This window comes from Macaca mulatta, chromosome 16 (genome assembly GCF_049350105.2).
Source record: "Macaca mulatta isolate MMU2019108-1 chromosome 16, T2T-MMU8v2.0, whole genome shotgun sequence".
In the NCBI taxonomy this organism is placed as follows: Eukaryota; Metazoa; Chordata; class Mammalia; order Primates; family Cercopithecidae; genus Macaca; species Macaca mulatta.
The window spans coordinates 9,031,910-9,059,801 of NC_133421.1; the positions used below are offsets into that span (position 1 = coordinate 9,031,910).

At 52.8% G+C, this 27,892-nt stretch overlaps 3 protein-coding genes and 1 long non-coding RNA gene across 20 annotated transcripts; 3 read left to right on the forward strand and 1 right to left on the reverse strand.

Moving 5' to 3' along the window:
• The first annotated feature begins 4,679 nt into the window (after window positions 1–4,679).
• Window positions 4,680–13,768, forward strand: TNFSF12 (TNF superfamily member 12). 2 transcript variants are annotated; one of them, XM_077968405.1, is made up of 7 exons: window positions 4,680–5,108; window positions 5,267–5,317; window positions 5,914–5,989; window positions 6,594–6,647; window positions 6,738–6,773; window positions 12,659–12,783; window positions 12,978–13,768. In XM_077968405.1, exons 1-7 carry the CDS (start codon window positions 4,950–4,952, stop codon window positions 13,227–13,229), a joined length of 753 nt encoding a protein of 250 aa, XP_077824531.1. In that variant the 5' UTR covers window positions 4,680–4,949; the 3' UTR covers window positions 13,230–13,768.
• LOC144335314 (uncharacterized) lies at window positions 13,764–14,983 on the reverse strand. Its single transcript, XR_013406088.1, has 2 exons — window positions 14,881–14,983; window positions 13,764–13,927 (listed from the first exon to the last, which is right to left on the reverse strand). It is a non-coding gene; the product is annotated as an uncharacterized LOC144335314 (long non-coding RNA).
• TNFSF13 (TNF superfamily member 13) lies at window positions 13,958–17,511 on the forward strand. Of its 16 annotated transcripts, none has more exons than XM_077968410.1 (8): window positions 13,958–14,088; window positions 14,950–15,179; window positions 15,514–15,592; window positions 15,735–15,782; window positions 15,940–16,058; window positions 16,240–16,378; window positions 16,626–16,719; window positions 16,901–17,504. In XM_077968410.1, exons 1-8 carry the CDS (start codon window positions 13,959–13,961, stop codon window positions 16,905–16,907), a joined length of 846 nt encoding a protein of 281 aa, XP_077824536.1. In that variant the 5' UTR covers window position 13,958; the 3' UTR covers window positions 16,908–17,504.
• A 310-nt stretch (window positions 17,512–17,821) lies between these two features.
• Window positions 17,822–27,631, forward strand: SENP3 (SUMO specific peptidase 3). The gene is made up of 11 exons (XM_015118514.3): window positions 17,822–18,178; window positions 18,977–19,702; window positions 20,537–20,776; window positions 20,868–20,979; window positions 21,366–21,513; window positions 21,643–21,690; window positions 22,856–22,933; window positions 26,060–26,197; window positions 26,385–26,468; window positions 26,587–26,637; window positions 27,095–27,631. The coding sequence occupies exons 2-11, from the start codon at window positions 18,988–18,990 to the stop codon at window positions 27,203–27,205; spliced, it is 1,725 nt and encodes a 574-aa protein (XP_014974000.2). The 5' UTR covers window positions 17,822–18,178; window positions 18,977–18,987; the 3' UTR covers window positions 27,206–27,631.
• The last annotated feature ends 261 nt before the right edge of the window (window positions 27,632–27,892 follow it).

The following is a 27,892-nucleotide window of genomic DNA, read 5'->3' on the forward strand; positions in this document are numbered from 1 at the left end:
AGACGGAGTCTTGCTCTGTCACCCAGACTGGAGTGCAGTGGCGCTATCTCGGCTTGCTACAACCTCTGCCTCCCAGGTTCAAGTGATTCTCCTGTCTCAGCCTCCCGAATAGCTGGGATTAGGTACGCACCACCATGTCTGGCTAATTTTTATATTTTTAGTAGAGATGGGGTTTAACCATGTTGGTCAGGCTGGTCTCAAACTCCTGACCTCGTGATCCACCCGCCTCAGCCTCCCAAAGTGCTGGGATTACAGGTGTGAGCCACTACGCCCAGCCAAAAACATGAATTTTTAAACTCATGTTGTCTCTCATTTCTCTCCCCAGTGATGACTATATTACCTTAATATTAATTATTTTGGTTATATATAGGTAAACCTCTGTTCTTCCATCCTTTTTTTTTTTTTTTTTTTTTTTGAGACAGAGTTTTGCTCTGTTGCCCAGGCTGGAGTGCAATGGCATGACCTCAGTTCACTGCAACCTCCGCTTCCCGAGTCAAGAGATTCTCATGCCTCAGCCTCCTGACTAGCTGGGATTACAGGCGTGCGCCACCACGCCTGGTGAATTTTTGTATTTTTAGTAGAGACAGGGTTTCACCATGTGGGCCAGACTGGTCTCGAGCTACTGACCTCGTGATTTGCCTGCTTCAGCCTCCCAAAGTGCTGGGATTACAGGTGTGAGCCACTGCACCCGGCCTATTCCACCTATTTTTGTCATTTCTCTGGTGAGAGAAGCAGCTTGCAATTCCTCTTTCTCTCCTCACTTCCACATGTGACCTTTTCTCGGCTTCATGTTAACAAAAGTCAAAGGCAGGGCACAGTGGCTCATGCCTGTAATCCCAGCACTTTGGGAGGCTGAGGCAGGTGGATCACAAGGTCAAGAGTTTGAGACCAGCCTGACCAACATGGTGAAACCCTCTCTCTACTAAAAATACAAAAATTAGCCAGGCATGGTGATGTGCATCTGTAGTCCCAGCTACTCAGGAGGCTGAGGCAGGAGAATCACTTGAACCTGGGAGGCAGAGGTTGCAGTGAGCCAAGATTGTGCCATTGCACTCCAGCCTGGGTGACAGAACGAGACTCCATCTCAAAAAAAAAAAAAAAAAAAAAGTTAAAATTGTGGGCCTTTGCAGTCTTTGCTGCCATTAAGTCTTCTGGATTTTTCTTTTTTTTTTTTTTTTTTTTTTTTTTGAGACGGAGTCTCGCTCTGCCGCCCAGGCTGGAGTGCAGTGGCTGGATCTCAGCTCACTGCAAGCTCCGCCTCCCGGGTTCACGCCATTCTCCTGCCTCAGCCTCCCAAGTAGCTGGGACTACAGGTGCCCGCCACCGCACCCGGCTAGTTTTGTTTTGTATTTTTTAGTAGAGACGGGGTTTCACCGTGTTAGCCAGGATGGTCTCGATCTCCTGACCTCGTGATCCGCCCGTCTCGGCCTCCCAAAGTGCTGGGATTACAGGCTTGAGCCACCGCGCCCGGCCGTCTTCTGGATTTTTCTACAGGTTGACTCTAAAAGTTGAAATCCAGTCAAGGATATGTATATTATTATGGCCACATGAACATTGTTTCTCAATCCCATAATCCATGTGTCACTCAAAGGACAATGTGGCAAGCAAGCACTAAGGCCCTAAATTGATACTGTATCAATTAAATACAATAGTGTCATGTTACAACTTGTGTTTCATTTATTTTATTTTATTTTTTATTTTTATTTTTTTGAGAGATGAACTCTTGCTCTGTCACCCAGGCTGGAGTGCAGTGGCACAATCTCGCCTCACTGCAACCTCTACCTCCTGGGTTTGAGCAATTCTCCTGCCTCAGCTTCCCAAGTAGCTGGGACTACAGGCGTGTGCCACCACGCCCAGCTAATTTTTGTATTTTTTAGTAGAGATGCCGTTTCACTACATGTTGGCCAGGCTAGTCTTGAACTCCTGACCTCAGGTGATCCACCCACTTTGGCCTCCCAAAGTGCTGGGATTACAGGCGTGAGCCACTGCGCCTGGCCTATTTATTTTATTTGTTACAGAGACAGGGTCTCACTCTGCTGCCCAGGCTTCGGTTCAATGGGGTGATCATAGCTCACTGCAACCTCAAATTCCTGGGCTGAAGTGATCCTCCTGACTTAGCCTCCAGCTGGGACTACAGGGGCATGCCATCACACCTGGATAATTTTTCTTGTATTTTTTGTAGAGATGGAGAGGGGTTCTCACTATGTTACCCAGGCTGGTCTTGAACTCCTGGCCTCAAGAGATCCTCTCGTCTAAGCCTCTCAAAGCTCTAGGGGTACAGGCATGAGCCGTGATACCCAACCTGTATTTATTTATTTTTATTTTATTATTTATTTATTATTATTATTTTTTGAGACAGAGTCTTGCTATGCAGACCAAGCTGGAGTTCAGTGCCCAGATCATAGCTCATGGCAACCTGGAATTCCTGGGCTCAAGCGATCCTCCTGCCTCAGTCTCCCAGTTAGCTGAGACTACAGGTGCACACCATGATGCCCAACTGTTTTATGGCTTTTTTTTTTTGAGATGGAGTCTCGCTCTGTTGCCCAGGCTGGCGTGCAGTCATGCAATCTTGGCTCATTGCAACCTCCGCCTCCCGGGTTCAAGCAATTCTCCGCCTCAGCCTCCCGAGTAGCTGAGATTACAGGTGCCCACCACCATGACCGGCTAATTTTTTTTTTTTTTTTGAGACGGAGTCTCGCTCTATCGCTCAGGCTGGAGTGCAGTGGCACGATCTCGGCTCACTGCAAGCTCCGCCTCTTGGGTTCATGCCATTCTTCTGCCTCAGCCTCCCGAGTAGCTGGGACAACTGTGTACACCACCACACCTGGCTAATTTTTTTGTATTTTTAGTAGAGACGGGGTTTCACTGTGTTAGCCAGGATGGTCTCGATCTTCTCTCCTCATGATCCACCCACCTTGGCCTCCCAAAGTGCTGGGATTACAGGTGTGAGCCACTGCACCTGGCCTCATTTTTGTGTTTTTTAGTAGAGATAGGGTTTCTACTAAACCCCACCTTGGCCTCCCAAAGTGCTGGGATTACAGGTGTGAGCCACCGCAACTGGTCCCAGCTGTTTTTTATTTACATCGTGATTTCAGTTTTGAAAATTTTCTGGGCCGGGCGCGGTGACTCAAGCCTGTAATCCCAGCACTTTGGGAGGCCGAGACGGGCGGATCACGAGGCCAGGAGATCGAGACCATCCTGGCTAACACGGTGAAACCCCGTCTCTACTAAAAAATACAAAAAAAAAAAACTAGCCGTGCGCGGTGGCAGGCGCCTGTAGTCCCAACTACTCGGGAGGCTGAGGCAGGAGAATGGCGTGAACCCGGGAGGCAGAGCGTGCAGTGAGCTGAGATCCGGCCACTGCACTCCAGCCTGGGCAGCAGAGGGAGACTCCGTCTCAAAAAAAAAAAAAAAAAAAAAAAAAAGAAAATTTTCTGGAGATTCTAACTGCTTTTCTTTCTTTGCATACCTTTTTTTTTTTTTTTTTTTTTTTACAGGGTCTTACTCTGTTGCTCGTGCTGGAATACAGTGGTGTGATCACAGCTCACTGCAGCCTCGACCTCCCAGGCTCAGGTGATCCTCCCATCTCAACCTCCTGAGTAGCTGGGAATACAGGCATGCACCACCATGCCCAGCTCTCTTTAAGTATATTAGGTAGTACTCTGTTTCCTGAATTATCTGTTTCCTCCAATGTCAAATTGTTTGTTAATTTTGGTCTTTCTTTTTTGAGATGTCGCCCAGGCTGGAGTGCAGTGGTGTGATCTCGGCTCGCTGCAACCTCTGTCTCCTGGGTTCAAGCAATTCTCTGCCTCAGCTTCCTGAGTAGCTGGGATTACAGGCGCCTGCCATCATGCCCGGCTAATTTTTTTTTTTTGTATTTTTAGTAGAGACGGGGTTTCACCATCTTGGCCAGGAAGGTCTTGAACTCCTGACCTCGTGATCCACCTGCCTTGGGCTCCCAAAGTGCTGGGATTACAGGTGCGAACCACCTCACCAGGCCAATTTTGGTCTTTTTCTTTTTTGAGACAAGGCTCTGTTGCCCAGGCTGGAGTGTAGTGTTGCAATCACAGCTCACTGCAGCCTCAAACTCCTGGGCTCAAACAATCCTCCTACCTCGGCCTCCTGAGTAGCTGGGACTACAGGTGTGGGCTAAATTTTTTAAACTTTTTTTGTAGAGATGGGGTCTTGCTGTTGCCCAGACTGATCTTGAACTCCTGGCCCCCAGCCTTGGCCTTCTGGGATTACAGGCGTGAGCCACCGTGCCGGACCAATTTTGGTCTGTCTTTTGCATGCTGCTGGTACTCCTCAGATGCTTAGCAATCATTGGTAATGATGGGCTTCAGAACGTGCAACCCCAAACGATGCACCTCGTCATAGTGAGTGTTTTCAGCTGAAGGAATTTGAGAAAACCGCAGAAGCCGAAGGGTCTTTCTTACCGTCTCCTGCCCTTCTTCCCTGAACCAGGTCGTACAACCTGGAACTCCCTGTCCTTTTCCTGAAGCAGCAAATAATAGCCTCCTGTCAGAGGCGCCCTCCCTGCACCTGGAGGAAAGCAGCGTCCTTATCGCTGAAGACACAGGGACACAGAAGAATCTGAACCAACAGGCCTTCCTGAGTTCCCCATCTCCCCGCAGGAGGTGCCCGCACACGCACAGTCCCGTCGCTGCCACGGCCGCACACAACGGACCTCGCCCTGGTGGTGCACGCCCGGGCTGGGCGCTCGGAGGTCGGGTGGGCGCCCATTCCGTCTGCTGCACGCACAGCGCCCAGCCAGAGGCTCGGAGTTTAATCACACACAGCGTCCGGCTTCCTGTCCCCAGCGCCCCCTCCCGCCCCGTTTCCCTTGCCCCTCCCTCTCCCCAGCCCGATCCGCCCGCCGGCTCCCCCTCCCCCGATCCCTCGGGTCCCGGGATGGGGGGGCGGTGAGGCAGGCACAGCCCCCCGCCCCCATGGCCGCCCGTCGGAGCCAGAGGCGGAGGGGGCGCCGGGGGGAGCCGGGCACCGCCCTGCTGGTCCCGCTCGCGCTGGGCCTGGGCCTGGCGCTGGCCTGCCTCGGCCTCCTGCTGGCCGTGGTCAGCCTGGGGAGCCGGGCATCGCTGTCCGCCCAGGTGAGGCCCCGCTGCGCACCCCTTCTTGGGCACATCAGGAGCTAAGACTGCAGAGGGGCCGCTGGGGGCCGGGTGGGCTGAAGGCAAGGGGAAGGGAGGATGGGTGGAGGGTGAGATGTCAGGTGGAGAGGCACAGGGTGACGCTGCCTCCTTCCCAGCAGGAGCCTGCCCAGGAGGAGCTGGTGGCAGAGGAAGACCAGGACCCATCGGTGAGTGGGCGTGGGCGCGGTCTGCAGGCTGCTGGGCCACGGGAAGTGTGCACAGCTGAGGCTGCAGGTGTGTGCAACTGTGCCAGCCGCACACGAGGTGTGTGCAGGGTGTGTGAACACAGTGCGTGCATGGGTGTGTGTCTGTAGGGGTGTGTGTGCGTGGTGACAACTCTGTGTGAGGGGTTTGTGCTGGGGTTGTGCCACCTGAGTCTGAGGTGTTTATTGGCTGGGGGTGACCTGGATGTATGAGATATGTGAGTCTGCGTGGAAGAGGGTTGTGGTTGTGTACAGGGTGCGTGTCCTCTATGCTTGGTGACTGGGTGTGGGCGTGTGTGCAATGTGTCAGTTGAGTGCAGGGTCTGCATTGGTTGTGCATGGGTGGGAAAGTGTAGCTGGTCTAGAGGAAAGGGTGAGACCTGGGGCCTGACTCCCAGCCTCGCCTTTGCCCGGGGCCCCAGCTGTAGCTGGCTGAGGGGCTTAATCTGTCCCTAAGACTTCTGTGCCTATTGCTGGCTGGTGGCTCTCCTGACAGGCCCCGTCTGTCTCACTTTATATCTCTGGGAGTCCCTGGTTGAACCCTGCCCTGATTCCCCTAGGAACTGAATCCCCAGGCAGAAGAAAGTCGGGATCCTGTGCCTTTCCTGAACCGACTAGTTCGGCCTCGCAGAAGTGGTGAGTATCCCTCTATCCCAACCTCAGGAAGCTGGCAGAGCAAAAGCCATTATCCACAGGGAGAAACTGAGGCACGGAGGGTGAAAGGAGGCTCAGAGTCACGCAGCTAAGCAGCCAAGACTCAAACCTAGGGATTCTCGCCCTCCTGTGAAGCTTCTTCTGTCACATGGATGTACTCCTTCAGACCCTACCCCAAACAGGAAGGCAGGGTGGCCATGAGTTAGAAGAACTACTGGGATCCTGATGGAGACTAGGCTGGGGAGTCGGAGGCCTGGACCCCAGTAGGCAAAGAGACTTAGGAATCGGATGAGGGGGTGGCCGAATGACCACGTGTCCAAGTCGGCATGCAACTGTCCTGACACCCACCTGTTATCTCAGTGTGATTAGTAGCAGCTTCCCATTTTGCTCTCAGAAGTATCCCAGTGTGGATGACAAATTACAGTCATTCTATTTACCGAGGAAGATGAGGTCTGAGATTCTAAGGCCAGGAGTCTGGACAAGAATAAGGATGCCAGGCTCCCTGAGAGGGGAACGGGGCTGGGAGAGTGGCTCTGGGACCCCCAGTAGGGCCCACTTTGTTCATCTGTCTTTCCTTGATCCTCAGCACCTAAAGGCCGGAAAACACGGGCTCGAAGAGCGATCGCAGCCCATTATGAAGGTGGGTGATGGGTGAGCCATACCCGGGAGAAGAGGAGCAGGTGGCAGAGGGGCAGGGCAGGTCTCATCAACCCTTTCCTGTGCTTTACAGTTCATCCACGACCTGGACAGGATGGAGCGCAGGCAGGTGAGACCCCATCCCCCCCACAGCACTGGCCTCCTGGGAAAAGGGCCCCTCAAAACATTTGACCTCCAACTCCTTTCCCTGCCATCAGTCTCAGAATCACAGAAGCCAGTTCATGAAGGTCTTGGTTCTCTCTGTGACCCAGGCATGCGACCCCACGAACGACCCCTGCCTTTCCCCAGAACTCTGCCCAGCTCCCCCAGCAAATCACTGCCCCTGCTCTCTCCTTCAGCCCTCATTCTTCTCCAAGAAGCACTTTTCATTCTTTTTTTTTTTCTCCTCCATATTCCATGTCCTGATGATCTTTTTCTCAAAATGCTGCTAGTGTCTGCTCATCTTTTCCATTTCTACCCCACCCTCTACTTCAGCACCATGACCTCAGAACCTCAAACGCAGCCTCTTGCTCCTTCCCCATTCCACACCCTCTGCACCCCTCCACTCCATCCGACCTGTGCTGCCATGCTGAGCCCCTAAACTTCACTTTTGTTATGGTATTGGCTCTCTACATGGCTTCCGGTCTCTTAGTGGTCTGGTCTCAACCTAATTTCCCTGCACTCTTACGCTGTCCTCATGCTTGCTGGGCTGACACCCCTGCCCCCGGTGTGCCTCTTCTGGACTTTGCACATACCATCCCCTCACCCAGAATGCCCTTCCACTGTGAGAGGCAGGGAGGCATGAGGGGTGCTCAGCCGAGGGGTTCACAGCAGTGATGGTGAGAAGTGGATGGGTTCAGCCTGTGACCTGAAGATATTACTGACTTACGGGTTGGAGGTAAAGAATGAAAGAAAGGGAGGAATCACAGATGACGTCTAGATTTTTAATTTTTTTTAAGACAGAGTCTCACTCTGTCACCCAGGCTGGAGTGCAGTGGTGCGATCTCAGCTCACTGCAACCTCCACCTCCCAGATTCAAGAGATTCTCCTGCCTCAGCCTCCCAAGTAGCTGGGATTACAGGCATGTGCCACCACACCCAGCTAATTTTTATATTTTTAGTAGAGACAGGGTTTCGCCATGTTTTCCAGGCTGGTCTCAAACTCTTGACCTCCAGTGATCTGCCCGCCTCAGCCTCCCAAAGTGCTGGGATTACAGGCGTGAGCCACCGCACCCAGCCAGCTTCTAGATGTTCAACTTGGGTATCTCTGGGAAGAATGATGCCATTTCCTAAAAGGGGTTGACCAAGGAAGAAATAGGTGGGAAGTATGTAAGATAATTATTAATGTTGGGATGTCTAAAATAAACAAGTGGATAAATGACAATAAAGTAAATTCCACAAATGGATGACTGGACATTGTCGACTAGCTCAGGCTAAGTCAGGACGGATAAAGCCAGGAGTCGTGGCCATATGTGTGGCTTTTTTTTTTTTTTTTTTTTTTTTTTTTGAGACAGAGTCTCGCTCTGTCACCCAGGCTGGAGTGTAGTGGTGCAATCTTGGCTCACTGCAACCCCTGCCTCCTGGGTCCCAGTGATTCTCCTGTCTCAGCCTTCCAAGTAGCTGAGATTATAGGCAGGCGCCACCACACCCAGCTCATTTTTGTATTTTTTAGTAGAGACAGAGTTTCACCATGTTGGCTAGGCTGGTCTTGAACTCCTGATCTCAGGTGATCTGCCAGCTTCAGCCTCCCAAAGTGCTGGGATTACAGGCGTGAGCCCCTGTGCCCGGCCTATCGATGGCATTTAAAGCCACAGGATTGGATGAGACGCCAGGAGAAGGAAGGGCCCCACGAATGAAGCCCTGAGGCTCTTGGGCATCTCGAAGTGGAGCTAAGGGGAAAACCAGAGAGACTGAGAAGAAGCCGGACAGAGAGGAAGAAACCCAGGCAGGGTGGCATCCTGGATTGAGAGAAACCACTGTTTCAAGGAGGATGTGGCTGTCTGTGTTGAATGCAGCTGAGAGATCACATGAGATGAGAACAGAGAAATGATGGCTGGGTTTGGTAATGTGAAAGTCCTGCTGACCTTAAGGAGGGTGGTTTCAGTGGCATAGTTAGAACAGGAAGGCAGTGTGCATTGGGTTGAGAAGAAAATGAGAAATAAGGAACTGGAGGCTGGGACGACCTTTTTTTTTTTTGAGTCGGAGTTTCACTCTTGTTGCCCAGGCTGGAGTGCAATGGCGCAATCTCGGCTCACCACAGCCTCCGCCTCCCGGGTTCAAGCAATTCTCCTGCCTTAGCCTCCTGAGTAGCTGAGATTACAGGCATGCGCCACCACACCTGGCTAATTTTGTATTTTTAGTAGAGATAGGGTTTCTCCATGTTGGTCAGGCTGGTCTCGAACTCCTGACCTCCAGTGATTCGCCCTCCTCGGCCTCCCAAAGTGCTGGGATTACAAGCATGAGCCACTGCACCTGGCCTAGGACAAGCCTTTTTAGATGTTTCTCTGTAACAAGGAGCAGAGAAATAGGCCAGCAGGTGGAGGGTTGTGTGGATCAAGGAAAAGTTTAGTTCTGTGAATAATACTATTTTTATCTGAACTAACACATACTGAGGGCTTTCTTGAGATAGGCACTGTGTCTGGCACTTGTGTTTGGTCTTATCTAATCCTCACAACAACCCTAAAAGGAAGATACTCTAATTACCTCCATTTTACAGATGGAGGTTACACAACTTGTCTGAGGCCATGAGATACTAAGTGGTGGAGCCAAGATTTGAACCCAGCTAGAATGTGCCTGTGTACTGGACATGGTCTGCATGAAAGGCGAGGTGGCTGGTACAGGGGTGAGGGGTCCATGCAGGGGCCACATCCAAAAAGGGGAGAGGGAAGTTTCCAGAAAGAAGAGAGGACACATCTCCCACCATTACCAGAGGGTCAAAGGAGCACAAGAGAACAGGTGGGTTTGTAGATTTACTGGGGGGAGATGAGGGAGCCTTTGCTCGATGACTTCTAGGTTCTAGGGACAACTAGGGAGACGGAGACAGGAGATTTGAGGAGGAATGGTACAAAATCTCATCTTGCTGATTATGAAAGCAAGCTTCGTGGGGGAATGTAAGATTGCCAGGCAGGACAGAATGTCCAGGTGAGGTCTGTGGCTGAAGACAAATGATACCAGGCAAGCCCTCCGTGGTTCTGGCACACCATGCCCTTTGGCTACAAGCAGCCTTTGCTCAGGCTGGCTCCATAGGTAGGAACGTCCTCTCTTCTCTGCCCTCCCTACCCTTCATGCCCAGGTCAGCCTTCCTCCCCTCTGTATAGACCACTTATTTTGGCAGTTATCCAGACATTCATTCATTCATTGACTCAACATGCATTGAAGACCTACTGTTTGCTAGGGGCCATGCTAGGTGCCCACAGCAACTAATATCCAGACCCCCCCCCCCTTTTTTTTTTTTGAGACAGAGTCTCGCTCTGTTGCCCAGGCTGGATTGCAGTGGCGCAATCTTGGCTTACTGCAAGCTCTGCCTCCTGGGTTCACGCCATTCTCCTGCCTTAGCCTCCCGAGTAGCTGGGACTACAGGCACCTGCCACCACACCTGACTAATTTTTTTTATGTTTTAGGAGAGATGGGGTTTCACCATGTTAGCCAGGATGGTCTCAATCTCCTGACCTCGTGATCCACTCGCCTCAGCCTCCCAAAGTGCTGGGATTACAGGTGTGAGCCACTGCACCTGGCCTCAGACCGATTTTTAAGGAGTCACTGTCTAGGAGAGGAAACAAGCATATAAATTTGTAATTACAGGTCGGGTGCAGTGGCTCACACCTATAATCCCAGCACTTTGGGATGCCGAGGCAGGTGGATCACTTGAGGTCAGGAGTTCGAGACCAGCCTGGCCAACATGATGTCTCTACAAACATACAAAAAAGAAAAAAATTGGCCGGGCGCGGTGGCTCAAGCCTGTAATCCCAGCACTTTGGGAGGCCGAGGCGGGCGGATCACAAGGTCAGGAGATCGAGACCACAGTGAAACCCCGTCTCTACTAAAAAATACAAAAAATTAGCTGGGCGCGGTGGCGGGCGCCTGTAGTCCTAGCTACTCAGGAGGCTGAGGCAGGAGAATGGCGTGAACCCAGGAGGCGGAGCTTGCAGTGAGCCGAGATCGCGCCACTGCACTCCAGCCTGGGCAACAGCGTGAGACTCCGTCCCAAAAAAAAAAAAAAAAAAAAAAAAAAAGAAAAAAATTAGCCAGGTTTGGTGGCACGTGCCTGTAATCCCAGCTACTTGGGAGGCTGAGGCAGGAGAATCACTTGAACCCGGGAAGCGGAGGCTGCAGTGAGCCGAGATTGCACCACTGCACTCCAGCCTAGGCGACAGAGTGAGACTCCATCTCAAAAAAAAAAAAAAAAAAAATTCTAATTACAGTGGAATGTGACAAAAACAATAATGAAAGTGGCCAAAGATACTGGGCAACACATGGGAAGACAGACACGGCTGTGGAGTCAGGGATTCCCTCCCTACATTGCAAGATGCCACTGGGCCTTGAAGCAGGAGCGTAAGACAAGACAGGCAAGGGGTCAAGGACGGTGGGTGGAAGCAGAAGCAGCCCCTGGGGCAAAAGCCCCGGGTTTGACCAGAGCATGATGAGGCTGGGGGACTCTTAAGTTCAGCATGGCAGAAGCAGAAAGTGCTGGAGGAGCGAGATGGGGATAAGGCTGGAGACAGAAGCCAGGCCACACGGTGGCATGTGGGAAGTATTCTGAGGTGAGCCATGGGAAGGAGGAAGGCGAGGTGGGCTTACATCTGCATCTTAGAGACTCATTCTGTGGCTTTGTGTAGGGAATAACCTAGAGGAAGCCAGAATGGAAACAGGGAATGCTGGGAAAAGCAGACGGAGGCACCAGATGGGGGAGACAGGGGAGAGAGCTATTTAAGAGGCAGGATTGATAGGAACTGTTGATCGATGAATGATATGGGTAAAGGAGAGGGAGCTCCGCTTGAGTATCCCCCTGGTGGCAGAACCAAATGTGGAAAACAGACAGTAAAGCAAGTGTGGGATGAGGGGAGTCAGCTCAGCGTTGGTCAAGATGAGTTTGAGGGCTGTTGCTGTTCAGATGGCGCAGTTGGCAGGGTAAGGAAGGGAAGGAAACTTCAGTGCTGGAGACTCTGCAGAGCACAGGCTGTGGGAACCCATTGGTGGAAATAAAAATGCCCAGTGAGCATCACTTTTTTTTTTTTTGGAGACACAGTCTAGCTCTGTTGCCCAGGCTGGAGTGCAGTGGCGCGATCTTGGCTCACTGCAACTTCCCCCTCCTGGGTTCAAGCAATTCTCCTGCCTCAGCCTCCCAAGTAGCTAGGATTACAGGTGCCTGCCACCATGCTTGGCTAGTTTTTGTATTTTTAGTAGAGACGGGGTTTCATCATGTTGGCCAGGCTGGTCTTAAACTCCCGACCTCCGGTGATCCGCCTGCTTCGGCCTCTCAAAATGCTGGGATTACAGGCGTGAGCCACTGTGCCTGGCTGAGCATGATGTTTTCAAGGTGCATCTGTGCCATAGCGTGTATCAGTACTTCACTCTTTTTATGGCCAAATAATATTCCATTATATGGATAGACATTTTGTTGATGGACATTTGGGTGTCATTTTATTATTTTTAGTTGTACTAATTCAAATAATGTATGTTTACATCCTCAACATAAAAGAAGCAAATAATATAGATATCCATGAAGTCAAACGTTTAAATCCCCTCATACTTCTCCTTCAGTTCTACTCTTCTCCCCAGAAGTGACTGCAGGTGACAATCTGCCCCGAATGTCTCTGGCCATATACATTAGATTTTTTCACATAACTTCCTAGTCAACTGTGGGCACCATAGGGGATGGAGTCTCCCTTGCCTGGGGTGATCTATGTGTCTTCTGGGTAAAGTGGGCACTGAACGTTCAAATGCTCAGTGGATCCCCGGGGAGTGTGGGGGAGTCCTGTAGAGAGACATTTCCTTATCTCTGAGCATCTGTGTTCAGGTGTGGACGGGACAGTGAGTGGCTGGGAGGAAGCCAGAATCAACAGCTCCAGCCCTCTGCGCTACAACCGCCAGATCGGGGAGTTCATAGTCACCCGGGCTGGGCTCTACTACCTGTACTGTCAGGTAAGCCCCACCTGGCTGCATTGGTAACGCAGTAAGGGAGTGGCTAAGGGTTTGCCAGGAGAGTGGGGGACCAGCTACAAGGCTGGGAGGGTGTCAGGGTTTGGGTGGGATGGGATGCCTGCGTCACTGAGGAAATTGGAAATTGAGGCGAGGGCAGGCAGAGGCCTGGACTTGGCCTATTGTCCCCACCCCAGGTGCACTTTGACGAGGGGAAGGCTGTCTACCTGAAGCTGGACTTGCTGGTGGATGGCGTGCTGGCCCTGCGCTGCCTGGAGGAATTCTCAGCCACTGCAGCGAGTTCCCTCGGGCCTCAGCTTCGCCTCTGCCAGGTGTCTGGGCTGTTGGCTCTGCGGCCAGGGTCGTCCCTGCGAATCCGCACCCTCCCCTGGGCCCATCTCAAGGCTGCCCCCTTCCTCACCTACTTCGGACTCTTCCAGGTTCACTGAGGGGCCCTGGTCTCCCCACAGTCGTCCCAGGCTGCCGGCTCCCCTTGGCAGCTATCTGGGCACCCCAGTCCCCTGTGCCCCACCCTCAGCTGCTCTTTGCTCCAGACCTGCCCCTCCCTCTAGAGGCTGCCTGGGCCTGTTCACATGTTTTCCATCCCACATAAATACAGTATTCCCACTCTTATCTTACAATGCCCCCCACCGCCCACTCTCCACCTCACTAGCTCCCCAATCCCTGACCCTTTGAGGCCCCCAGTGATCTCGACTCCCCCTGGCCACAGACCCCCAGGGCATTGTGTTCACTGTACTCTGTGGGCAAGGATGGGTCCAGAAGACCCCACTTCAGGCACTAAGAGGGGCTGGACCTGGCGGCAGGAAGCCAAAGAGACTGGGCCTAGGCCAGGAGTTCCCAAATGTGAGGGGCGAGAAACAAGACAAGCTCCTCCCTTGAGAATTCCCTGTGGATTTTTAAAACAGATATTATTTTTATTATTATTGTGACAAAGTGTTGATAAATGGATATTAAATAGAATAAGTCATAGTCTCTCTCTTTATTGGGGCTCAGGGGACACTCCCAGGGTAGATGGGGGTCGTGGGAAGGGGGGCGTTATACAGAGCGGCACAGCTGGAATTCCAGGATGATGTTCAGGCTTGGGAGCGGGGACCTCCATGCTTCCAACCCCCAGGTGGGAGCAGAGCTAGAAAGGCACACCGCCCAGGAAAAAATCAATGGTCCGCCCAAGGTACAGCAGAAGCGGCCTCCTTTCCCAAGGAGGCGGACTTCCTCCTCCGGGGGAATCCCTCCCTGGCTGGGAGGAGCAGGGGCCCTTCCTCTTGGTGGCCTCGGGACATTCAGCAGGTGCTGGCACAGGCCCTTGCTGGGAGGTGGGGTGGGCAGGAGCCAGCCTGGAGGAGGGGCTCAGAGTCAGCAAGCACACGGGAACCCGGAACCCTGTGTGCCGGGGAGGAATCCTGCAGTGGCCGGGGGGCTTGGGGCTGCTGCTTTGTCTCTTCGTCCAGAGCCTTATGTAAGAGCTTTTCTCGGGAAACAGGAAGTCCTGCTTGCCAAGTTCAGCACAGGGAGTAGTGCAGGCCTTATTCCAACACACCCGGCCCAGCCTTAACCCCAGAACTCAGCCAGTTTCTTGCTTCCGTGCCCCTGGTTCTCCTCCCCACCGAGCCCACCCCTCCTTTCCCACCTTCAGTCACCCCTAGTAAACTGCCCCAGTGATCTCTGCTGTGCCTGAGCCAGAGGGTCTTTCACCCTCGCCCTGACCCTGGACACTGCCCAGCTTGGCCCCCCATCCTGCTCCTGGCACCATGCCCTCTCGCCAGCCAACCTTCCCTCCCCCAACCCTGGGGCCGCCCTAGGGTTCCTGCGCACTGGCTGTTCCTCCTGGGTGTCACTGGCAGCCCCGTCCTTCCTAGAGGGACTGGAACCTAATTCTCCTGAGGCTGAGGGAGGGTGGAGGGTCTCAAGGCAACACTGGCCCCACGACGGAGTGCCAGGAGCACTAACAGTACCCTTAGCTTGCTTTCCTCCTCCCTCCTTTTTATTCTCAAGTTCCTTTTTATTTCTCCTTGCGTAACAACCTTCTTCCCTTCTGCACCACTGCCCGTACCCCTACCCGCCCCGCCACCTCCTTGTTACCCCACTCTTGAAGCCACAGCTGTTGGCAGGGTCCCCAGCTCATGCCAGCCTCATCTCTTTTCTCGCTAGCCCCCAAAGGGCCTCCAGGCAACATGGGGGTTCCGGTCAGAGAGCCGGCACTCTCAGTTGCCCTCTGGTTGAGTTGGGGTGCAGCTCTGGGGGCTGTGGCTTGTGCCATGGCTCTGCTGACCCAACAGACAGAGCTGCAGAGCCTCAGGAGAGAGGTGAGCCGGCTGCAGAGGACAGGAGGGCCCTCCCAGAAGGCAGAAGGGTATCCCTGGCAGAGTCTCCCGGAGCAGGTGAGTGAGGGGAGGAGGGTGTCTGGGAGAGAAGGATGGTTAGCATGGGAGGGGAGGTCTCTGGGCCTCCTGGTCTGCAAAGTTTCAAGGGGGTGCAAGAGAGGGTCTCCGGTTTGGAAGTCAGGGGTGCGGCCATTCCAGGAAAGGAAACTGTTAAAGGTTAATGCTTCTCATACCTAACAAATCCTGGAGGGCAGCCAGCACCAACACTCCGGTTGCTGGGAAAAGGTGCATGAGAGATTTGAGGCATTTCGGGGGCAGGGGAGGGCTGGGAAGGAAGGCTGGCTGGGACTCTTGCATCTCAATCTAACCCTGATCCTCTTTCCATGAGCAGAGCTCCGATGCCCCGGAAGCCTGGGAGAATGGGGAGAGATCCCGGAAAAGGAGAGCAGTGCTCACCCAAAAACAGAAGAGTGAGGCTTCCAGGGTGCAGCAGGGGTGGGAGGTGTGCAGCAGCATGGGGATTGTAAGCCCGAGTCAGGGTGAGGGTGGAGGCTGCCAACAGCACAACGGGGAAAAGTGGACACGGCTGAGATTCCCTCCTTCTCTCCTCAGAGCAGCACTCCGTCCTGCACCTGGTTCCCATTAACGCCACCTCCAAGGGTTAGCACTATTTTAAATATGGCTTTGGGGAGGGGCAATAACCAGCAACTCTCGGGCTGGCACTTGGGCTCAAGGGGTTCTTATAGGTGAAAGGGGAAGAACCAAAAAGGATCTGAGAGTGCCAAGAAATCCTGACCGACACACTTCTCACCTCCAGATGACTCCGATGTGACCGAGGTGATGTGGCAACCAGCTCTTAGGCGTGGGAGAGGCCTACAGGCCCAAGGATATGGTGTCCGAATCCGGGATGCTGGAGTTTATCTGCTGTATAGCCAGGTAACCCCGCCACACTCTGAGCTTCACAAGGGGCCTCTTTGGCCCGATACTGAGGGTTCCTGACCCCTCTATTCATACCAAACCTAGCAGACCCTTCATTCTTCCCTCGTTATCGCTCCTGAGGCCTCCCAGAACTGAGCCAGGCCATCCTGTTTTCTTCAACATCTCCCTTTCCTGCCAGGTCCTGTTTCAAGACGTGACTTTCACCATGGGTCAGGTGGTGTCTCGAGAAGGCCAAGGAAAGCAAGAGACTCTATTTCGATGTATAAGAAGTATGCCCTCCCACCCGGACCGGGCCTACAACAGCTGCTATAGCGCAGGTGAGAGCCGTGTGGGCAGCCGAAAGCAGGACATCTCTGACAGGGGGTGCAGTGCAGGGAGCTACCAATTGGAGGGAGGCTGGAAACCTAAACAGAGGCGGACCTCTTCATTCTGAGGAGTGAAGTGAGTGCAGAATGCCTGGGTCCTTACAGGAGGTAGAGGAACGGTGGAGCTGGAAAGGCAGGGGGAAGCAGGGCATCTGGATGGCTGTGCTTCACTGCGAATCTACTTTCTCTCTTTTCTCAGGTGTCTTCCATTTACACCAAGGGGATATTCTAAGTGTCATAATTCCCCGGGCAAGGGCGAAACTTAACCTCTCTCCACATGGAACCTTCCTGGGGTTTGTGAAACTGTGATTGTGTTATAAAAAGTGGCTCCCAGCTTGGAAGACCAGGGTGGGTACATACTGGAGACAGCCAAGAGCTGAGTATATAAAGGAGAGGGAATGTGCAGGAACAGACGCGTCTTCCTGGGTTTGGCTCCCGGTTCCTCACTTTTCCCTTTTCATTCCCACCCCCTAGACTTTGATTTTACGGATATCTTGCTTCTGTCCCCCATGGAGCTCCGAATTCTTGCCTGTGTGTAGATGAGGGGCGGGGGACGGGCGCCAGGCATTGTCCAGACCTGGTCGGGGACCACTGGAAGCATCCGGAACAGCACCACCATCTAGCGGCCGCTCGAGGGAAGCACCTGCCGGTTGGCCGAAGTCCACGAAGCCGCCCTCTGCTAGGGAAAACCCCTGGTTCTCCATGCCACACCCCTCTCCAGGTGCCCTCTGCCTCTTCACCCCCACAAGAAGCCCTATCCTACGTCATTCTCTCCAAATATCGGACCCCAGTTTCCATCACTATCTCCAAAGATGTATCTATTATGCGCCCGTCTACAGGGGGTGCCCGACGAGGACGGTGCCTTCGCAGTCAAATTACTCTTCGGGTCCCAAGGTTTGGCTTTCATGCGCTCCATTGCCCCGGCGTGGCAGGCCATTCCAAGCCCTTCCGGGCTGGAACTGCTGTCGGGGGAGCCTCGGATGTATCGTACGCCCTGGTGTTGGTGTTGCCTCACTCCTCTGAGCTCTTCTTTCTGATCAAGCCCTGCTTAAAGTTAAATAAAAGAGAATGAATGATACCCCGGCTCCATTTCCCCCACTGCCTCGCCTCAGCCCGGTCCTCGTACGGGGATCTCCCGCCCTCCTGGCTCTCCTGTGGCGCGCCCCGCGCCGGACCAAGGTACTAGGGGCGCCGCTAGGGTCAGGCCGGCGAGAGCGGAGAAGACAGAGCGCGGCGCAAAAGGGAAAGTGGCTGGGACGCCACGCGCGGCCGGGAGGCAGATGTGCGCAGGCGCAGTCCTGTGTACCGCTGTGGGCGGGCCGGTCCCGTGGCGCCGGCGTCCTCGGGTAGGCGGGACTGGGCGCTTGGTGGCCGCGCCGGCGCTCTTCGCCGGGTGTGACGTACTAATCGTGCGCCGCCACTGCCGGTGGGCCCGGGGCTCGCGGGAGGGGAAGGAGGAGGAGGGGGGGAGGAGTGGCGGCGGCGGTGGCGCTGGTGGTGGCGGTGGTGCTGGTGGTGGCGGTGGCGGTGGCGGAGGTGGAGGTGGAAGCTGAAGCAGAGCCAGAGGCGGCGCGGCGGGGTGTTCGGCGGCGCGGCACGCGGCCCAGAAGCGTTGGAATCCTGAATTGAGACGGCTGCGCCTGAAGACAGCAGGAGTGGCGGGGCCGCCGCCGTCGCCGGAGAGATGAGCCGGGAAGCTTGAGGCCGGAGACGCCCGCCCTCGGGCCCGTCTGCCCGGCTTCCCCGCTCGCGGTGAGGACGCCCCCTCCCCTCCCCCCAGCCCTGCCTTGGCCTCTCCCATTCCTGGGCCTCGCTTCCACCCAACCGGGGCCCAGAGGCCCGCAAAAGGGCTGCTTAAGGCCCGTGTGCGCCCAGCCGTCCAAGCCCGTGGCACCGGACTGGTGCCGGGTTGCATTCTGGTCCCCGAGGATGAAGTAGGAGGGGGCTGGCCCGGCCTGGCTCGTGCGCCCCGTTCTGTCCCAGCGCCTTGATTCAGTTCCCTTTAAGTTTCCTTCAGAGTGCTTCCCCGTTCATCAGCCTCTGCCCCTGAACCATAGCCTTGGCATCCGCACCTGAGATGACCGCAGCCTTCCCACGCCCCCCGTTCATCCAGGGTGTTAGAGAACTCCCACTCCAGCCCACAGTTTCCACGTGCAAGTTGCATTCTCCTCAGGTACCACGGTTATCATGTCCCTGAGGAAAGAAATTGCCCTTATTGGGCCCTCAAAGGACAGCCCAGGTGGTATTAAAATAAAGACGTAGAACCAGGTATTGCTATTGGGTTTGGCCTGGGGATCTTAGAAATAAGATTTCTGAGGCCTGGTGCTTAGCCATTTTCCCTTGTCTCTGAACTGGGGAGAGATGATGGCACAGACCCTAAAGGGCCCCTTGTGGATTGCGTTAACTGGGAAGATCTTAAGTTTGGAGTTTTGCGTTTTTCTGCTTTTCTTTATTTGCATCTGAATCCAGAGGAGGCATGGCCAGGAAGAGAGGCAGGATCTGCGCTGGCGTGATGCTTAGATTTTGATATTCTTGATCTTTGTTTTTCAGGGTACTGGAAGATGAAAGAGACTATACAAGGGACCGGGTCCTGGGGGCCTGAGCCTCCTGGACCCGGCATACCCCCAGCTTACTCAAGTCCCAGGCGGGAGCGTCTTCGTTGGCCCCCACCTCCCAAACCCCGACTCAAGTCAGGTGGAGGGTTTGGGCCAGATCCTGGGTCAGGGACCACAGTGCCAGCCAGACGCCTCCCTGTCCCCCGACCCTCTTTTGATGCCTCAGCAAGTGAAGAAGAGGAGGAAGAGGAGGAGGAGGAGGATGAAGATGAAGAGGAGGAAGTGGCAGCTTGGAGGCTGCCCCCCAGATGGAGTCAGCTGGGAACCTCCCAGCGGCCCCGCCCTTCCCGCCCCACTCATCGAAAAACCTGCTCACAGCGCCGCCGTCGAGCCATGAGAGCCTTCCGGATGCTGCTCTACTCAAAAAGCACCTCGCTGACATTCCACTGGAAGCTTTGGGGGCGCCACCGGGGCCGGCGGCGGGGCCTCGCACACCCCAAGAACCATCTTTCACCCCAGGAAGGGGGTGCGACGCCACAGGTGCCATCCCCCTGTTGTCGTTTTGACTCTCCCCGGGGGCCACCTCCACCCCGGCTGGGTCTGCTAGGTGCTCTCATGGCTGAGGATGGGGTGAGAGGGTCTCCACCAGTGCCCTCTGGGCCCCCCATGGAGGAAGATGGACTCAGGTGGACTCCAAAGTCTCCTCTGGACCCTGACTCGGGTAAGGTGGGAAAGGGGTGTGGGGATGGGGGGAAAGGGGTTAGGGAGGGATAAGAGCCTGGAGCACCAGGAGCCTGTTGCCATGGTGAGAGTTGGGCTTAGGGAAAGTAGGATGGCAGAGTGACAGCTCCAGAAGAGCTGCAAAATATCTCCATTAAGCCCCACTTTGAGCAGAAAGTAAGCTTGGGAGTGAGCCTGGCTGTTTCCCAGTCAGAACTAGGAAACAGATTCCCTAAGTAGGTATCCTGTGGTCTTGAGCGCAGATGCGAAAGGGGAGCTGTGGTTTAGAAAAATCCTGTCCACGCGAAATCCGTCCTCGGCCTCTCAGTATAAGAACCCCTGTGTGTACATCTCCAGAGAGCACCACTCCCACAGTGGTGGGATGGGATCTCTCCCGGTAGTGGAGTACATCATCTTACAGTTGTGAAATAATATTTCCCTTTCGGAGAACTCCAGCCAAACAATTTCAGGCTCTCTACGTCTTTATTACATATTCAACTATTCATTGAGCCATTACAATATGCTGGGTACTGTGCTAGGTGTTTGGCATATAGTGGTGACAAATATCCCTGAAGTTTTCATGTCTAATTGCTAATCCTTTTTCTTTCTTCTGTCTATGAGTAGGAACTCTCTCCGTCCCTGTAGAATCTCTTGGACATGTTTATCTCATGCTTATGGGGTCCCTGTTTCTTGGAGTGGGATTGACATTGGTGGATTCTGCTTCAGTGTATCCTTCTCGCGGTCTTCTTTGCGTGCATGAGTTAACCGTGTGCATTCCATTGTCCTTTCCCCTAGGCCAATCTCTCATGCCCATTCCATTTCCCCTGCCTTATAGGCCTCCTTTCGTGTACTCTGCCCAACGGTTTTGGGGGACCATCTGGGCCAGAAGGGGAGCGCAGCTTGGCACCCCCTGATGCCAGCATCCTCATCAGCAATGTGTGCAGCATCGGGGACCATGTGGCCCAGGAGCTTTTTCAGGGCTCAGATTTGGGCATGGCAGAAGAGGCAGAGAGGCCTGGGGAGAAAGCCGGCCAGCACAGCCCCCTGCGAGAGGAGCATGTGACCTGCGTACAGAGTAAGGAGCCCTTGGGCAACTAGCCTCTGCCTCCACCCACTCCTAAAGTAAAGTCTGGAGGCCTTACCCCTCCTCTCTCCCTTTCCACCAGGCATCTTGGACGAATTCCTTCAAACATATGGCAGCCTCATACCCCTCAGCACTGATGAGGTAGTGGAGAAATTGGAGGACATTTTCCAGCAGGAGTTTTCCACGCCTTCCAGGTGAGGCTTGAAAGCCCTCCTTCAAAGGGCTTTCAAGGAGGGCTGGGGCCTCAGGGACGTAGGGACGTAGAGAGAATACTGCTGCCTTTTCTCCCATAGGGCTATACTTGGGGGAGGAGGAAGCTAAAGCTGAAGGGGAGGACTCTGCAGGCAAGGTGCCGAGTCCTTGGAAGCTGATGGGAGAGTCTTTACCTGGGACCCTGACATGTTCTACTTGAGTAGTCATGTTCTTTCTGGGCAGTGGGCCTTTCGCGGGTCCTCAGAAGGACCCATCATGAGCTGAATAAAAGGGGGTCAGTTAGAATTTGTATTCTAGGGAGTAGTAGGTATTTCTGTGTGCCCCAGCTGCATCAACTTTTGTGTGACTCCACCCTTGGCCTACTCAGGAAGAGCCTGGTGTTGCAGCTGATCCAGTCATACCAGCGGATGCCAGGCAATGCCATGGTGAGGGGCTTCCGTGTGGCCTATAAGCGGCATGTGCTGACCATGGATGACTTGGGGACCTTGTATGGACAGAACTGGCTCAATGACCAGGTGAGAAAGGGTAGAGAAACAGGCCTGAGAGGGGATTCAGGGAGCAGGGTGTCTGGGGCCCTCTGCATGGGGGAGCCCTGTACCCATGCCGCACCCTCCATGGCAAGCTGCCTCCCATCTTCTCCCCAGGTGATGAACATGTATGGAGACCTGGTCATGGACACAGTCCCTGAAAAGGTAGGCCCAACCAGATAGGTCAGTACCCAGAAGAACTTCTGCAGTTTTAAGCAGCTTTTTAAGCTCCTTTCATCCTTTTCATTTTACATAGAGAGGGTCTCTGTTTCAGGGAGAGAGGTGGTAGTGGTAGTGTATTAATTTCAAATCTGTAATCTTGGCCCTGGATGTATCAGTTGTTTTCCTTTCTGCCGGTATTTAGTGTTTTTCCCTATGGCCAGCCCCAAGAATCGGGATGGGATCCTATTGTAAAACAAGGTTAAAAAAAAAAAAAAGGCTGCCAGGCATGGTGGCTCGTGCCTGTAATCCCAGCACTTTCGGAGGCTAAGGCGGGCAGATCACCTGAGGTTGGGAGTTCAAGACCAGACTGACCAACATGGAGAAACCCTGTCTCTACTAAAAATATAAAATTAGCTGGGCATGGTGGCGCATGCCTGTAATCCCAGTTACTCAGGAGGCTGAGGGAGGAGAATTGCTTGAACCTGGGAGGCGGAGGTTGCGGTGAATCGAGCTCACGCCATTGCACTCCTGCCTGGGCAACAAGAGCAGAATTCTGTCTCAAAAAAAAAAAAAAAAAAAAAAAGACAACAAAACAAGTTTGGGTGTGGTGACTCATCCCCGTAATCCCAGCACTTTGGGAGGCCAAGGCAGAGGGATCACCTGAGGTCAGGAGTTCGAGACCAGCCTGGCCAACATGGTGAAACCTTGTCTCTACTAAAAATACGAAAAAGTTAGCTGGGTGTAGTGGCGGGTGCCTGTAGTCTCAGCTACTTGGGAGGGTGAGGCGGGAGAATTGCTTGAACCCGGGAGGCGGAGGTTGCAGTGAGTCGAAATCATGCCACTGCACTCCAGCCTGGGCGACAGAGCAAGGCCCTGCCTCAAAAAAAAAAAAAAAAAAAAAAAAAAAAAAAAAGGCCTGGTTTGTTGATTCATGCCTATAATCTCAATGCTCTGGGAGGCCGATGCAGGCAGGCAGACAGATTGCTTGAGGCCAGGAGTTTGAGACCAACCTGGGCAACATAGTGAGACCCTGTCTCTACCAAAAAAAAGAAAAAAAACCCAAAAACCCAGAATTTGTTTTTACTGTCAGTGGACTGAGGAGGGGAGACTTAGTGGGAGAGTCTGAAGTCTTTTAATTCCATTGAGCTTTTTTGTGTCATTGGCACAGGTGCATTTCTTCAATAGTTTCTTCTATGATAAACTCCGTACCAAGGGTTATGATGGGGTGAAAAGGTGGACCAAAAACGTGAGTTTTGAATTGACATCTACTTGTGTAATGCCTTTGCCTCTAAAGAATGAGAGTCTTGTTTTCTATGAGCCCTTTCCCTGACTGTGTTCATTCAGTCTGTCAAAGATTAAACGTCTCCTGTGTGTGTAGGCACTAAAGATACAGTATTAAATAAGGAAAACTTGCCCTTGTGGAGTGAGAATACAGTTAAATTGCAGCTAGCGATAAGTGCTGTGGGCAGATCAAAACAGAGTAATGTGAGGCCGGGTGCAGTGGCTCACGCCTGTAATCCCGGCACTTTGGAAGGCCAACTTGGGTGGATCACCTGAGGTCAGGAGTTCGAGACTAGTCTGGCCGACATTGAGAAACCCTGTCTCTATTAAAAATACAAAAATTAGCCCTGTGTGGTGGCAGATGGCCTGTTAATAAGCCCAGCTATTCCGGGAGGCTGAGGCAGGAGAATTGCATCAACCTGGGAGGCAGAGGGTTGCAGTGAGCCGAGACCCCCCACCATTGCACTCCAGCCTGGGGCAACAAGAGCAAAACTGTCTCAAAAAAAAAACAAACAAACAAACAAAAAAAAACAAAACCCAGAGTACTGGGAGTGTGGAAAGTGGGTACTTTAGATTGGGTGGTCTAGGAAGGCCTCTCATAGCTGAGACTTGAATGATGAGCAGCCAGCCATTTTCAGATCTGGGAGAGGAGTGTTTAGGCAAAGGGACCAGCAAGTACACAAGACCCATAGTGAAAAGATCAGAGGGCTTGTGGGGGTGACCTGTGTAGTTGGCACAGAGTGAGCAAAGGGAGACCGATACAAAATTCGGTCAGAGTAGATCATGTAGGACATACGACATATACAGCAGGCTGAGGAGGGGTTGTATTGTGCGTATACTGAGAAGCCATTGAGTTTTCTGTTTTAAACTCCTGTTTCAATGATAGATTGAAAGGGGGGCAAGAACGGAAGCAGGAACAGAGCACAGTAGTCCAGGTGAGAAACTTGAACTGGAGTGCTAAAGGAAGAGAGAGAGAGTAGTTTTACGTAGGATACGTTTTACAAGTAAAACCAGTAGGACTGACAGGCTCTGTGATACTGAGAGATACATATTTGGTCTCCTGACCAGGCTCCTGGCATTCCACTTGTAAAATCCTTGGAATCTCCAGTGATGTGTGTTTTGTATGCTGATGAGTTGATTCATGGCTAGCCCCTCTAGGTGGCTTCATGATTAGAGCGTTGGAACTTTCAGCTTCACCCCCACCAGCTTCCAGGGAGGGGAAAGGGGCCGAAGGTTAAAGCAATCACTGAGGATCAGTGATTTAATCAGTCATGCCTAGTAGTGAAGCCTCTAAAAACCTGAAAGCGGCCGGGCGCGGGGGCTCAGGCCTGTAATCCCAGCACTTTGGGAGGCCGACGCGGGCAGATTGCAAAGTCAAGAGATTGAGACCAGCCTGGCCAACATGGTGAAACCCTGACTCTACTAAAAATATGAAAATTAGCTGGGCGTGGTGGTGGGTGCCTGTAGTCCCCAGGAGGCTGAGGCAGGAGAATCGCTTGAACCCCCGAGGCAGAGGTTGCAGTGAGCGGAGATAGTGCTGCTGCATTCCAGCCTGGGTGACAGAGTGAGACTCTTTCTCAAAAAAGAACGAAAAAAAAAAAAAAAACCCGAGAGGAGGAGTTTGGAGACATTCTAGATAACTGAAGGCATGGAGGTTCCCGCAGGATGGCCTCCAGACCTCTTCCCAGTACCTTGCCCTGTGCATCTTTTCATGGCCTCCAGGCCTCTTCCCAGTACCTTGCCCTGTGCATCTTTTCATCTGTACTCTGTACTACCCTTTGTAATAAACTGGTAAATGTGTTTCCATGAGTTCTGTCAGCTGCTCTAGCAAATTAATCAAATTCAGGGAGGGGGTCATGGGAACGCTGATCTAACTAGTTGATGAGAAGCACAGATAAAAAAAACCTGGGGCTTAGGACTGACATCAGAATTGGGGGCAGCCTTGTGAGACTGAGCCCTAAACCTGTGACACATTATCTCCAGGTAGATAGCGTTGGAATTGAATTGGGGGATACCCAGCTGTGTCCACTGCAAAATTGCTTGCTTGGTCATTGGTGGAGAGAAAGCCCCACACACTTCTTGGTGACCACAGGTTACAGAAGTATTTTGTGTTGTGAGAGTATAGTAGGAAAGATTTGTTTTTTCCTCCACAGGTTGGATGTGGGAAACGAAGAAAAAGATAGAAGTGGAGGATGATGCCTAGGTTTTTGGCCTATGTAACGGGAAAAGTGGAAGAGGAACAGGTTGCGGGAGGAAAGTCAAGAGTTCTGTGGTTTCCCTGCCCTCCCATTCAAAGGCCAGGAAATTTCTACAGCTAGGCAGGATGATTGGCTCTAGCATTCCTTAATTTCAGTCCTCAAATTCAAGAGCTTACACCCTCAGGGATCTTCTTCCACTTCTCCCAGTAGAGGGAAGGGTGGTGACACACAGTGCAAAACGTGTTGGCCTTCTTCATACTGAGTTTGAGTCCCACTTCTGTCATTTCTTTCTTTTATGACCTTGTGCAAGTCACTACTTTCCAAGCTGCAATTTCCTCATCTGTTAGGTTGAATGTGAGAACTTCCTGGTAGGATTGTTATGAGCATTAACTGAGTGTTTACTTTGTGCTGTATGTTGTTCTAAGTGTATTATGAATATTCACTAGTTTAATCCTCATAACAAATGGATGAGGTGTAGGTACTACTATTTTCACTCTCTGGCAGATAAGGAAACTGAGGTATAGAAGGTTATTAACTAGGTTGCCCAGTCATAAGCCAGTAAATGGAGGAGCTGGATTTGAATTCTGGCAAGCTGCAGAATCCTGGGCCTGGGTTCTTAGCTGCTAAGTACTTCTCCCTTTAAAGTGTGAAAAGTGCCTGCCCATTATGGATTCTCAAGTGTTCGTTCTGCTGTCACCTCCATTGTCCGACCTTCCTCCCTTACCCCGAAGAGCCGAAACATGCAGATCCTGAGCTTGCCCACGATCTAGGGCCTGGGTCTTCTGTTCTTTCACTTGGCTCCCTTGCCTGTGTCTCTGTTCCTCTCTAGAACCTTCATGGCAAAAGGCAAGACTTCTGTGTGTTGTACCTGACCTGTGGCACTGTCTCTTTAGGTGGACATCTTCAATAAGGAGCTACTGCTAATCCCCATCCACCTGGAGGTGCATTGGTCCCTCATCTCTGTCGATGTGAGGCGACGCACCATCACCTATTTTGACTCGCAGCGTACCCTAAACCGCCGCTGCCCTAAGGTTTGAGGGGGTAGGAGAGAGATGGGCAAAACGTGGGGAGGTGCAGTGGCAAGGCATTGCAGGAAGAAGGGTGGGCTTTGGGCCTTTGAGGGGCAACCTGGGCATGATGTCTGCCACCACTACCCACCATACTGTGTTCATTTGGGAGATTCAGGGCATCACTTTCTCTCTCTCCCCACCCACGTAGCATATTGCCAAGTATCTGCAGGCAGAGGCGGTAAAGAAAGACCGACTGGATTTCCACCAGGGCTGGAAAGGTTACTTCAAAATGGTGAGTTTCCTGAGGAAGGGGTATAGGGTGTTGGTGGGGATAGTGGTAGAAGGCAGAAATTGAAGCCTTACCCCTGGGAGTCTCCATGTGAAGGGCCTGCTTTTTTTCTCTTCCCTAGAATGTGGCCAGGCAGAATAATGACAGTGACTGTGGTGCTTTTGTGTTGCAGGTAAGCAGATGATGGGGCCACCTCCTCTAGCTCTGAAGTCAGTTGGGTTAAAGGGTTGGGAGGCTGTTCTGTATCCCCTCATTTGGCTCATAGTCAGTTGTGCAGCAGGAAGTAATCTGTTTTAGAACACCAAGACCCTGGCTTCACTGGTCCTCTTCTGGGCTTCTTCATCCCACATTGGGACTGGGTGTCTGGTCTTGGGCCTCTGGCCTTGATAGAGCTCCCTGCTAACCTCCAACTCAGTGTATTTTCTCCATCTAAAACATTCTATCGTGTACCAAGTAGGAACATTAGCTTTAGAGTCAGGCTGTTTTTGAACCCCAGGCTATGGGACCCTGACTCCCTTTGTATGTGAAGTGGGCATGTTCTCTGAAAGATGGAGACACATCTAACATGAAATGTGTAGCACAGGTCCTGACACAGGGGGTTTCTCATGGCCTGCTTTGTTAACACCCAGTATTGCAAGCATCTGGCCCTGTCTCAGCCATTCAGCTTCACCCAGCAGGACATGCCCAAACTTCGTCGGCAGATCTACAAGGAGCTGTGTCACTGCAAACTCACTGTGTGAGCCTCGTACCCCAGACCCCAAGCCCATTAATGGGAAGGGGGACATAGGAGTCCCTTCCCAGGAAACTCCAGTCCCTTTCCCCTCTCGCCTCTTCCCACTCAGTTCCCTTTGGTTTTTCATATTTAAATGTTTCGATTTCTGTATTTTTTTTTTCTTTGAGAGAATACCTGTTGATTTTTGATGGGCAGGGGGTGGCTACAGAAAAGCCCCTTTCTTCCTCTGTTTGCAGGGGAGTGTGGCCCTGTGGCCTGGGTGGAGCAGTCATCCTCCCCTTTCCCCGTGCAGGGAGCAGGAAATCAGTGCTGGGGGTGGTGGGTGGGCAATAGCATCACTGCCTGCCAGATCCTCAAACTTTTTTATATATATATATATATATATATAAATGCCACGGTCCTGCTCTGGTCAATAAAGGATCCTTTGTTGATACTTAAGTGGTGGTCTTCCTTAAAGGGCCTCAAATTAGTGGATGCTTAGCTCAGACCTTCCAGCCAGGCTCTTGAGACTAAAGGGGTCAGCTTTGGCCGGGCGCGGTGGCTCAAGCCTGTAATCCCAGCACTTTGGGAGGCCGAGACGGGCGGATCACGAGGTCAGGAGATCGAGACCATCCTGGCGAACACGGTGAAACCCCGTCTCTACTAAAAAAATACAAAAAACTAGCCGGGCGAGGTGGCGGGCGCCTGTAGTCCC

What these genes read in the sequence shown, in the direction of transcription:
- TNFSF12 (XM_077968405.1), top strand. Translation starts at nt 4,950, where the DNA reads ATGGCCGCCCGTCGGAGCCAGAGGCGGAGGGGGCGCCGGGGGGAGCCG. An exon ending in AGTTCGGCCTCGCAGAAGTG is followed by an intron (nt 5,990 to 6,593) that starts GTGAGTATCCCT and finishes CTTGATCCTCAG; the next exon opens with CACCTAAAGGCCGGAAAACA. An exon ending in ACAGGATGGAGCGCAGGCAG is followed by an intron (nt 6,774 to 12,658) that starts GTGAGACCCCAT and finishes ATCTGTGTTCAG; the next exon opens with GTGTGGACGGGACAGTGAGT.
- SENP3 (XM_015118514.3), top strand. Translation starts at nt 18,988, where the DNA reads ATGAAAGAGACTATACAAGGGACCGGGTCCTGGGGGCCTGAGCCTCCT. An exon ending in TCCTCTGGACCCTGACTCGG is followed by an intron (nt 19,703 to 20,536) that starts GTAAGGTGGGAA and finishes CCTGCCTTATAG; the next exon opens with GCCTCCTTTCGTGTACTCTG. An exon ending in TGAAAAGGTGGACCAAAAAC is followed by an intron (nt 22,934 to 26,059) that starts GTGAGTTTTGAA and finishes CTGTCTCTTTAG; the next exon opens with GTGGACATCTTCAATAAGGA.
- TNFSF13 (XM_015118488.3), top strand. Translation starts at nt 13,959, where the DNA reads ATGGTCCGCCCAAGGTACAGCAGAAGCGGCCTCCTTTCCCAAGGAGGC. An exon ending in GGCAGAGTCTCCCGGAGCAG is followed by an intron (nt 15,180 to 15,513) that starts GTGAGTGAGGGG and finishes TTCCATGAGCAG; the next exon opens with AGCTCCGATGCCCCGGAAGC. An exon ending in CATTAACGCCACCTCCAAGG is followed by an intron (nt 15,783 to 15,939) that starts GTTAGCACTATT and finishes TCTCACCTCCAG; the next exon opens with ATGACTCCGATGTGACCGAG.